The sequence below is a fragment of the Lipotes vexillifer genome, unplaced genomic scaffold (assembly GCF_000442215.2).
Source record: "Lipotes vexillifer unplaced genomic scaffold, Lipotes_vexillifer_v1.1 scaffold575, whole genome shotgun sequence".
Taxonomy (NCBI): domain Eukaryota; kingdom Metazoa; phylum Chordata; class Mammalia; order Artiodactyla; family Lipotidae; genus Lipotes; species Lipotes vexillifer.
In genome coordinates, this window is record NW_006780198.1 from 1,078,530 (window position 1) to 1,089,673 (window position 11,144).

At 47.8% G+C, this 11,144-nt stretch overlaps 1 protein-coding gene across 1 annotated transcript in view; it reads right to left on the bottom strand.

The window, feature by feature from the left end:
• Positions 1 to 905: 905 nt before the first annotated feature.
• Positions 906 to 11,144, bottom strand: part of NOL9 (nucleolar protein 9) — an 18,350-nt gene continuing 8,111 nt past the window's right edge. Inside the window, exons 7-12 of the mRNA XM_007453294.1 lie at positions 6,840 to 7,001; positions 6,354 to 6,651; positions 5,876 to 5,987; positions 3,148 to 3,325; positions 1,687 to 1,820; positions 906 to 1,092 (exon numbers count right to left, since the gene is read on the bottom strand). Coding sequence (XP_007453356.1) covers positions 943 to 1,092; positions 1,687 to 1,820; positions 3,148 to 3,325; positions 5,876 to 5,987; positions 6,354 to 6,651; positions 6,840 to 7,001 — 1,034 coding nt within the window. The 3' untranslated portion in view covers positions 906 to 942. The remainder of the gene's footprint in view (positions 1,093 to 1,686; positions 1,821 to 3,147; positions 3,326 to 5,875; positions 5,988 to 6,353; positions 6,652 to 6,839; positions 7,002 to 11,144) is intronic.

Sequence of the window (11,144 nt, forward strand, 5' to 3'; positions counted from 1 at the left end):
GGTGACCTGACCTGGCTGTCCTGATTGTTTACCAAAACCACTTCCAACCTGGGAGGTTAAAGAATCCTGACCACCAGGGAGAAGATGGAGTTTCATCGTTGGCCCCAAAGCCCCCTGGGAGAACAGCGCCATCACCGACACAGGTTCAGGTCCAGCCGCCGAGCCCAAGAGCATGAGCTGCTCCCCTGATCCTTCTTCCAAACAGCCTAGTGTCCGGCTCTGCCCACTGTTGCGTTTTTAATCTCAGATGTGAAGTCAATTAGGACAAATCTGGTTTTAAATAGGCCCCAAGACAGGCTTCCTGGATTTGAGAGCATTTTTTCAGCATAAAATTTTCCAGCATCAGATTTTAAAAAGAAGAAGGGCTCTGGAGTCAAACTTTTATCTCTGAAACCTTGATTAACTTTAACAGACCAAACAGAGGCTTCACCCTTGGCCCACACGCATGGACGGGGGTGGAGAGCATCCAACGTGCAGGGATGGGAACGCCCCGCGCCCCCGGGGAAAGGACCACAGGGCGCCACCACATTCCTCTATGCCCTCCATCCTGCTGGCCAGCCTGCCTTCCTCCTTGGGACGTTTCTGTGGCTCCCGTTACTCTATTTTTATCCAGATGCCAACAACCAGGTCCTGGAAAAACTTTATGAGGAATCTACCATGTTCTTTCTGTTTCAATGGCGCACAAACTTTCCCCTGCTGCTTTACTCCCTTAGAAAATAAAACAGAAGACCAGGGCAAACCTCTAGGTCATGTGGACTTAAGAACAGACTTAAATGTACTCTAAACATATCCACGAGTTATGCAGCAAACACTACACCATTTGCTACGTAAGCGCGCTGTTCCATTCGTGGCCACAGAACCCCGTCAGTCCACTGGTGCCAGCCTGGAGACAGAGTCAAGCTCTCGGGAGAAAAGGTCCTTCCCTTATTAAGAACATCAGGATCAGTTTGTTTTTCGATAGAATTTAGGTTTGGGGTGTACTTTCTCTTTACGTGTTTCCTCAATTTCTCTTGCTCCAATTTTCTCTGATGCTCCAGGAAGTTTAAAATTATAATCTGTTGTGATGTAAGGTATCATCCCTTCGAGCCCACGCTGAAATGGAAACACAGAGAAAATACTGCAAATCCAGCCAAGACGGAAGACAGTGTTAAAAGTGAGAGTCTAAGGAAGGTCCTCTCACTCCTAAGACACTCGGCTCCGCTCCCCTGGAAGGGCCCACTTACAATTCAACCCCACAAACACATCAAACAGCATGAGAATGGGGGTGGGGACTTCTCTCTCAAACGGGCAGAACGAGCCGGTGGGGAGGGCCTCCCCAGCTGCCCGCAGGTCCTGCCATTTGGTTTGGGGCCACACGGATGCCCTTGGCCAACGTGACCCTCCAAGGCCTTCCCACGGGGACCCCTGAAGACTGTCTTCAGGGAGGGCTCATCGTGGGGATGCCACCTCTGCTCTTTTCTCCCACACTCATGTCTGCAATGACGGCTCCACCACGGGGCTCCTGGCCGTGCGTGATGGCGACTCTGGGCCCCAGACCTTTAGGCCACGCGGACACACCACCACGGAGTGTAAGCTTCCCAAACAATAACCTGCTCCCCCATGACTCTCGCCCCGACTTTAGGCCCCCACTCTCTACTGTGGACACGGCCAGAGAGCTCCAGGGCTGCCCCCGGGGGCCGTACTCACCTGGCTCTTGAGAACACACTGTGGAATGGAAATGGTTCCAACCAGCAGACAGTTCACGTTTCTTAGCTCTTCCGGGGGCACAGGAGTGAGGATGTGGTAAAGCCTCTTCTCCATGTCGATCCCTCTACAAATTCCTTGAAAGCACACAAAACACACAAAAATCACCCTCTCTGGAAGATATCAAACTTCCCCACCGCTCGGAACTGTAGAATGGTTTTTAAAATAAGAGTTTCAAGTTCAACTGTGTTTTGCTTTAAAAATACAAAGTGGCATATCTGAATATCTGAAGACTCTTGGTACCCTTCTCCTTGTTCAGCTGTGAGAAACCCAAGTCCTACACTGTCTTAACTAAGGTGCACCTGGGCCAGGGAGAAACCCACCGGTGGGGAACGCAAAGATGACTCAGCCTCTCCCCACCACCAATCCCTTCTTTACGGTCTGTACTAAAGCATACGAGTTCTGTGGAAATGCTTTTGAGAAGTTCAATGTTGTATAAATCAAGAACACATATTAACTAAGGGTTTTGCTAATCCTGAGGTGTGTAGGCCCAGCCCCCTTCCAGAAGTATACACTGACAGTTACTGATCTCAGTGAGCCGGGGGACGATCACGTGAGGCAGGTGTGGTGAGGGGGGCAGGGACCCAAGGCTGCCAGGCACCATGAGGCTGGGTCCACATGCTGGACCTGTGCGAAGGGATGCACCAGGATGCGGTGTGATCTCGTATGTGCTCAAATCACCCCTGACCGTGGGGAGTCCAGTTACACAGCTTCTCCACTAGTCCAGGGCAAGAAATGAGACGGGCGTGGTGAGAAGAGATGAGATGGAGGAGTCTGACATTCTGAAAACGAGACTACCAGGCCTGCGAGTGGGCTGGATGTGGAGAATGAAAGCAAGGGGGTGCCAGGGAGGACCCAGGGGCCTGACCCAAACACCAGAGTAAATCTTCAAAGGACTGTTCATGGCCTGGGAACTGGGGACGGTACGGGCTAGGGGGGGGAGATCTGGGGAGGACATCAGGGAAGGGGTAGATGGACCTATCAGGACTCAGTTTGGGACCCAAGTCTTAGGTGCCAGTGAGACATCCAAGCGGAGAAGTGCAGTGGTCACATGGGCTTGGAGCTCTGATGCACCGTTGTGCTGGTGAGACCCCACGGATGTCAGCCGAAGGTGGACTCAGAGCCCCAGCAGTGGGTGGGAGGGCCCACGGAAAACATGTCAGATGAGGAGGAGGCCGTGACCAGGCCCTTAGGAATCTTGGAGGAGCTGGCAGGAGAAACAGAGAAAGAACTGCCTCCTTCCTGCCCTCCAGCCCGCAGAGCCCGCTATACAGAAGACAGGGAAGCTAAGCTCTGGCCACTGCAGCCAAGTGACAGCGACAAGGTCAAGCCCAGCCATCTCCAGTTGAAGAAGCGGGTCAATTTCAGTAGGTTTGCAGACAGGTGTGTCCCTCTCAGACTCACCAAACCCCAAACAGTCACAGATGGGCGTCTGGGCAAGCAGGATGGGCCCACTTGCATATCCTCTGACATCATCCAGGATCTTGCAAAGCCCAACCCAGCTGGCATTCACAGCGTATAATATGTGGGTAGGAGCGACATCAGCGTGGATAATCCGGAGTGCGACGGCATTGAAAGGGACCTGAAAGATACATGCGCATCCCCCTTGATGAATTCTACTTGAAAGACTACTTTCAATTTTTACAAGTTGACTCACCAGCTATCTGAAGTTCTATCTGCCGAACCACCTACCAAGAAATATCTAAACAGAATGCAAACACCAACCAGCATTTGCTTAGTGCTCCACCGTTCTACTACAGAGAACCCAGGAGACTTACACAGAGCTCCAGTATACCAGCAACACCCGCTAGAAATCTAAACTGAATGCCTGGAACTTTGTCTACAGAGACACAATGAGATGCAAGTTTGGAGACATCCTACATGAGCTGAAGTTGAGGGAGGGAGACTATGAAAACCCCTCACTGAGAGGTCTCCTGATGGGAGAATGTAAAAATCCATTCAGCGAGAAAAAGCCTCCATTCACTCCCTAATTTAACTATTGCAATAAGAAAAATGGATTGCATTCCCGGAGCACGAGGTAAATAACTACCTTTAACATGTTAACTTTCTGGGTAATTTCAAACTTTTAAAGTAGAAAAACTTTTTTTTTTTAATTTGTTTTTGGCTGCGTTGGGTCTTTGTTGCTGCACATGGGCTTTCTCTAGTTGCAAGAAGCAGTGGCTCCTCTTCATTGCGGTGCGTGGGCTCTAGGCACTTGGGCTTCAGTAGTTGTGGCACGTGGGCTCAGCAGTTGTGGTTCATGGGTTCTAGAGCACAGGCTCAGTAGTTGTGGCGCACGGGCTTAGTTGCTCCATGGCATGTGGGATCTTCCTGGACCAGGGATCGAACCCGTGTCCCCCGCATTGGCAGGCGGATTCTTAACCACTGCGCCAGCAGGGAAGTCCCCCTCACATTTGTTTTTGAAGCCTAAATAATATGTATAACAAAATGCTTTTCTGGGGACGTCGTGCCACAACTACTGAAGCCCATGTGCCACAACTACTGAAGCTCATGCCCCTAGAGCCTGTGCTCTGCAACAAAAGAAGCCACCACAACAAGAAGCCCACACACGGCAACAAAGAGTAGCCCCCGCTCACCGCAAGCAGAGAAAAGCCTGCGTAGCAACGAAGACCCAATACAGCCAAATAAATAAAATTTAAAAAAAACTGTTAAAGGGCTTCCCTGGTGGCGCAGTTGTTGAGAGTCCGCCTGCCGATGCAGGGGACACGGGTTCGTGCCCCGGTCCGGGAAGATCTCACAGGCCGCGGAGCGGCTGGGCCCGTGAGCCATGGCCACTGAGCCTGCGCGTCCGGAGCCTGTGCTCCGCAACGGGAGAGGCCACAACAGTGAGAGGCCTGCGTACCGCAAAATAAATAAATAAATAATAAATAATAAACAAACAAACAAACAAATAAATATAAATAAAAAACTGTTAAAAACCAAATGTGAATTTATAACAAAAGGCAGTTTAAATTATTGGCAGCTAAGTTTCACGTTCAGTTACAGAGCGTTGTCAAGTGAGTAAATTGCAGTAAATCAACCAAATCTCCATTAAACCAACTGCCTTAGCTTCTTCAGTGGAGATGACTTGGAAGCCTGGAGCCAATCTCTCCATCAGGCTCAGGAAATGCATCCTTGCCCCCCAGGTCACAGCCCCTGCCTGTGCAACCTCAGGCCAGTGTGTCCACCTGGCTGTGCCCGGTTTTCTACGCTGTAAGTGGGGTCTGTAACAGCACCTCCCTGGCAGGCTGCCACCCCAGGTAACGTTCTCGGCAGAGCGCGTGGCACAGCGGGTGCTCAGCACTGCACAGGCCACACAGCAGAGCTGAGTACCCTGGGCTCTAGAGTCAGGCCGCCTGGGCACCAGTCCCGGCCCAAACTTTTACTATGGCCCTTTGGGCAAGCTGACTCAGTGCCCCTGGCCTCAGTTCTGCCATCTGTAAAGTGGGGATAATAACAGCGCCTCGGTGAGTAAAGGAGTTAACCCAGGCTTAGAAGAGAGCACAGCACAGGCTGAGCACTTAGAAATGCTACCTGTTGCTGTTTTATTCTGTCATCATTTGGAATCCTAATGTTACAGTGGTTTCTTCCCAAATGAATTTCTTCAGAGGTTGGAATCCAGGATGCATATACCCTAGTGCCAGAATCTACTTGCGACGATATCTGAAACAGTTTAAGAGTGTTCTCCGGGTGCCAGGCCCTGCTGTGAGCACTCGTGAAATCTGCATAAGCGTTCTGCGAGGTCTGGCACCGCTGTTCCCAGGTGAGAGCCCAAGTTGCACCCAGCCAGTCAGTGCAAGGGCAGAGATGGGCTACCAGGGTGTAATCCCAGCGCCACCTCTGGTATTAGTAGAACATTCTTAGCCAGGATGGAACCAGAGTCAGGCCCAGCAGAGCAGTGAAGAGCTCGGCTCTGGAGCTGGGCTGCCTGGGTCTGCGGCCAGCTATGCCATTCACGCTGGATCACTCAGCTCCCATCTGTAAAACGGGGACAGTCACCAAATCTACACCATAGGGCTGCCCTGAGGACTAAATGAGCGAGGCGCTATGAAGTGGTCAAAGTGCTCTTGGCACACAGGCATAGGCATGTTTAAGTAACCCAAATAAAGAGAATTCCAAGAGTTCAGATCACCTGATAGGGTGTCAGACCATGTAAGGGACACAGTGGCTTTGGCACTGGGGGCTGCAGCTGGCCAAGGTAACTCAGCACTGCCAACTCGCGAAGGACTTTGTTATGTGATTCTCTGAAAAGTAAATCACAACGAGGTAAACAGAGATTTAACCTTACAGGCCCACCTCCCACTAGAGACATCACACAGATTCTACGCACACAGCCCACGTTCCAACCTTAGCATCTGAAGACCCTGCCCTTCCATAACCCCCCTGGAAATCCTTCAAGTCAAAGGCCCTGGCAAGCACCTGGAAGCCAATTCTGGATGTTTTCACTGGGAAAGTAACCATTCAGAAAATAACTGACTCTCCTTCATAAATAGATAGCTGTGACAGAGATCTGAAAAATTTTAGAGGACTATTCCTCTGAAGGAATTGAGGACAGAAGGCCATATAAGACTGAAGAAAACTAACTTCTCCAGCCATGATGCTTTGCTTACCTATTTCTTGGAGTTTTTCCAGACACAAACTCCGACTTAACGGACATCAGTTTGTATCCAGTAAACAGAACTGGATTCTCCTTTTCTTCGTCAGCAAATTCTAAATTGTCTGCAAATTCTGCCAGGTGGAATCCTCTGTTTCTGACTTTGGACGTGCTCTTTGTGTACAAGCCATCCATGTTGTCCACGTAGCTTGGGCTGAGGTCTGGCATGTACCTACCCCGGTCAGAGTTGAACTGAACGACGTGGCTGGGCGACAGCAGTCGGATCAAGTCAATAAGAAGCAGGAGACCCTGGTCTACGAGGAAGGAGACCATGGGAGCACAGTTAGTGCACAGAGAGGCGACGCACTCCTGCAAGAAGCTGGACTGCTTCTGAGACAAGGAATTGCCCCAAAACTGGGCTTCGGCACTAATGTCTGGAAGCCACGCACTTATCCCCACTGCCCAACCCTCCCGACCAACCCATGCACCTCGGCGGGCTTACCTGCCACCCAGCCCATCGTGTTGACGATAAGAGGGGACTCTCTCTTGTAGGAGCTGAACACATACTTTATTATCTCAATATAATTTTCAAAGCTGTTTTTACAAGAAGGCTTCCCATAATAGACCATTTTCTGGGGTGTCCTCTGGTGGGTGAAAGGTGGTCCTAAGAAGATAAAGATGAGCATCATCGATCCGGGAAAACCTAAGAGGTGGCGAGGGTTTTGGTCCAGCCATCGTCACTGACGAAGCTCCCCAGGAAAACTGAGTCCATCCTACCACTAGGAATAGCTGTGCTCCTACTTTCGGAAGTCTAAGCTTTCAAGTTCATACAAAGACACGCTCACGATTACATACAGTTAACCCCAACTAAGTGCTAATACAGCCGCTCACTCGACAAACATTTACCGAACACCTACTGAATGCTGGGCATTGTCCTAGATACTTAGGACATTTCTGTGAACTGAACAAACATCCCTACAGGGCTTACACACTAAGGAAATGACGATTAATAACAGCAGCAGTCACCTGTTGAACTACAGTACTTACAATGTCCTACGTATGCTACACACACAGTCTCTAGTTTCCATAAACACCCTGTGAGACAGGTAGCATTACTTTCCCCATTTTTACAGACAAGGAAATTGAGAAAGAGATTAACTTGACCAAGGTCACACAGCTAGTAGAAATCAGCTGGACTTGAACTCAGGTGGTCCAGCTCCAGAGCTCATACTCCCTAATCACAACAGCAGTCTGTCCATCCCCTCTGGCTGGGGCCAGCGCCCACAGCAGACAGGTGGCCAGGACGACATCGCAACACAGTTGGCAGGGCAAGGGCCTTGGTCAATGCGGCTGGGGCGAGGCCCCCCTCCAGGTCGGGGCCAGGGGATTCGGGGCAGCCCACAGCAGAGAGGGTGGCCTGCGTGGTCGAGGGACTGAGCCAATACAAGGGGAAGGAGCAAATATGTAAATATACTGAGAATAACAGCAGCCAGGGTTCTTAACATCAGAGAAGGAACTTATAAATATGGAAGGGGGAAGGCTACCTAGAATGAACCCTGGGTGCTAGATTAGAATCGGAATGATCAGTGCGGGGAACTCCCTGGCGGTCCAGTGGTTAGTACTCCACGCTTCCACGGCAGGGGGCCCAGGTTCGATCCCTGGTCGGGGAACTAATATCCCGCAAGCCACGTGGTGTGGCCAAAAAAAAAAAAAAAAAAAAAAAAAAAAAAAAAAAAAAAAAAAAAAAAAAAAAAAAAAAAAAAAAAAAAAAAAAAGAATGATCAGTGCAAACTCATGGCTCTTAATAAACAGACAGATACAGAAAGACATAGAAATACGTGTGTGTACATATATGTGCGCACACACATATTATATACATACATACATGACATGCGTGGGTTTAAGCATATGCATATTCCCTAACTCTGTCCACGGAGAGGATCTAGAAGAAATGACACCCAGAAGAAGATAAAAATAGCACACCTAGTTAGAGTGGAAAACCCTGGCAAACACTATCTTAACCAATTGATCAAAGCTAACATGTCTGGCAACAGGACAAACTGACAGCATGTTGATATGACACACAGAGAACAGCGTCACTTCTAAATCGAACCACGGGGGAGCCTACAAATGTACCCTTCGAATTGTCAAGGTCATAAAAGAAAAGAAAAGCTGGAGGAACTGTTCCAGACTAAAGGGGACTAAAGATTTCTAAGTACACACTGGGCCTACACAAATGATTGGAACAGTGGACAAAATCAAGTAACCACACTGTAGCAACGTTACTACCCTGATTTTGGTGGTTGTATTATGATTACACAGCAGTGTCCTTGTTTTTAGAAATACCCACTGAAATACTAAGGGATAACAAAGGAAAAAAAATTACATGAAGTAGAGAAAATGTAAAAGAGGAACAATGAAAGCAGCTAAAGAGCTGAGTCTAAACAATTTTTTTTTTTTGGCTGCGCTGTGTGGCTTGCAGCATCTCAGTTCCCAGACCAGGGACTGAACCCAGGCCATGGCAGTGAAAGCCTGGAATCCTAAATACTAGGTCACTAGGGGACTCCCCTAAACAATTATTATTATTATTATTTTTTAGCATCTTTATTGGGGTATAATTGCTTTACAATGGTGTGTTCGTTTCTGCTTTATAACAAAGTGAATCAGCTATACATATACAGGCATCCCCATATCTCCTCCGTCTTGCATCTCCCTCCCACCCTCCCTATCCCACCCTAAACACGTATATTTTAGAAAGCTGTTAAAATAAAGTAAATGTATTTAAAAATTCTTACTGACTAAAAGTGTGTTAAAGCTAATATATCTAGCAACCTAATGGGATACTGTCTGCTTCCTTTAAAAATCAACTTAACGAAAGGCACACAATTACCTGAACAGAAACAGAAAAAGCCTTTGACAAAATCCAACATCCTCCCACGATAAAGAACATTCCACAGACTAGGAATAGAAGACAACTTCTTCAGCCTGACAAAGGTAAAGTGAAAAAGCCACAGCTAACGTTTTGCTTAATGGTAAAAGACTGTATGCATTACCTCCAAGATCAGGAACAAGAAAATGATGTTTACTCTCTATTCAACATTGTATTAAAGGTTCTAGCCAGAGCTACCAGACAAGAAAAAGAAATAAAAGGCATCCAACTTGGAAATGAAGAGATAAAACTATCTCTATTCACAGATAACATGATCTTCTTATATATAGAAAATCCCAAAGAATTCACAAGAATGCTACTAGAGGTAATAAAGGAATTCAGCAAAGTTGCAGGGCACAAGTCACTTTTGTGCAAAACACAAAAGTCAGTTATGTTTCTATACACCAGCAATTAGCAATATGAAAAGGAAATCAGAATAGCAATTCCATTTACAATAACTAAAAGAATTAAATCCTTAGGAATGAATCTAACCAAGGAAGTAAAATACTGCTTAAAGAAATTAAAAACGGAGTTTCCCTGGTGGCCCAGTCGTTAAGAATCCGCCTGCCAATGCAGGGGACACGGGTTCGAGCCCTGGTCCGGGAAGATCTCACATGCTGTGGAGCAACTAAGCCCGTGCGCCACAACTACTGAGCCAGTGCTCCAGAGCCCGTGAGCCCCAGCTACCGAAGCCTGTGTGCCACAACTACTGAAGCCCGCACGCCTAGAGCCTGTGCTCTGCAACAAGAGAAGCCACCGCAATGAGAAGCCCGCACACAGCAACAAAGAGTAGCCCCAGCTCTCAGCAACTAGAGAAAAACGGCGTGCTATCAAAGACACAATGCAGCCAAAAAATAAATTAATTAAATTAAATGAATGAATAAATTTATTTTAAAAAAAAAGGGACTTCCCTGGTGGTCCAGTGGGTAAGACTCTGTGCTCCCAATGCAGGGGGTCTGGGTTCAATCCCTGGTCGGGGAACTAGATCCCGCATGCCACAACTAAGAGTCTGCATGCCCCAACTAAAGATACCCCATGCCGCAAGGAAGATCCCGTGTGCCGCAACTAAGACCCATGACCTGGCGCAGCCAAAATAAATAAATAAATATTAAAAAAAAAAAAAAGAAATTAAAGAAGACCTAAAAAATTACAGACCGAACACAATCCCTATCAAAATTCTAATAGCCTTTTCCCCAGAAATGGAAAAGCCTATTCTCAAATTCATATGGAATTGCAAAGGGTCCCAAAAGGCCAAACAATCTTGAAAAAGAATAAAGTTGGAGGACTCACATTTCCCAACTTTTAACCTACTACAAAGGTACAGTAATTAAAGTGTGGTGCTGGCCTAAGGGCAGACATAAACCAAAGGAATGGAACAGAGTCCAGAACGATTTTCAACATGGGTACCAAGATCATTCAGTGGGGGAAGGACAACAAATGGATATTGGAAAACTGGACATCCACGTGCAAAAGAACAAAGTTGGACCCTTCCCTTGTATCATACACAAAAATTAACTCAAAATGGATCAAAGACCTAAGTGTTAGAGCAAAAACTGACAAAATTCCTAGAAGTAAGAAATTAACATCCAGAATATATAAAGAACTCCTAAATTCAACAAAAACAAACAACCCAATTCAAAAATGGGCAAAGGGGGACTTCCCTGGTGGCACAGTGGTTAAGAATCCACCTGCCAATGCAGGGGACACAGGTTTGAGCCCTGGTCCGGGAAGATCCCACATGCCACAGAGCAACTAAGCCCATGCGCCACAGCTACTGAGCCCCCGTGCCACAACTACCGAAATCCGCACACCTACAGCCCGTGCTCCGCAACGATAGAAGCCACTGCAATGAGACGCCACTGCAATGAGACGCCCGTG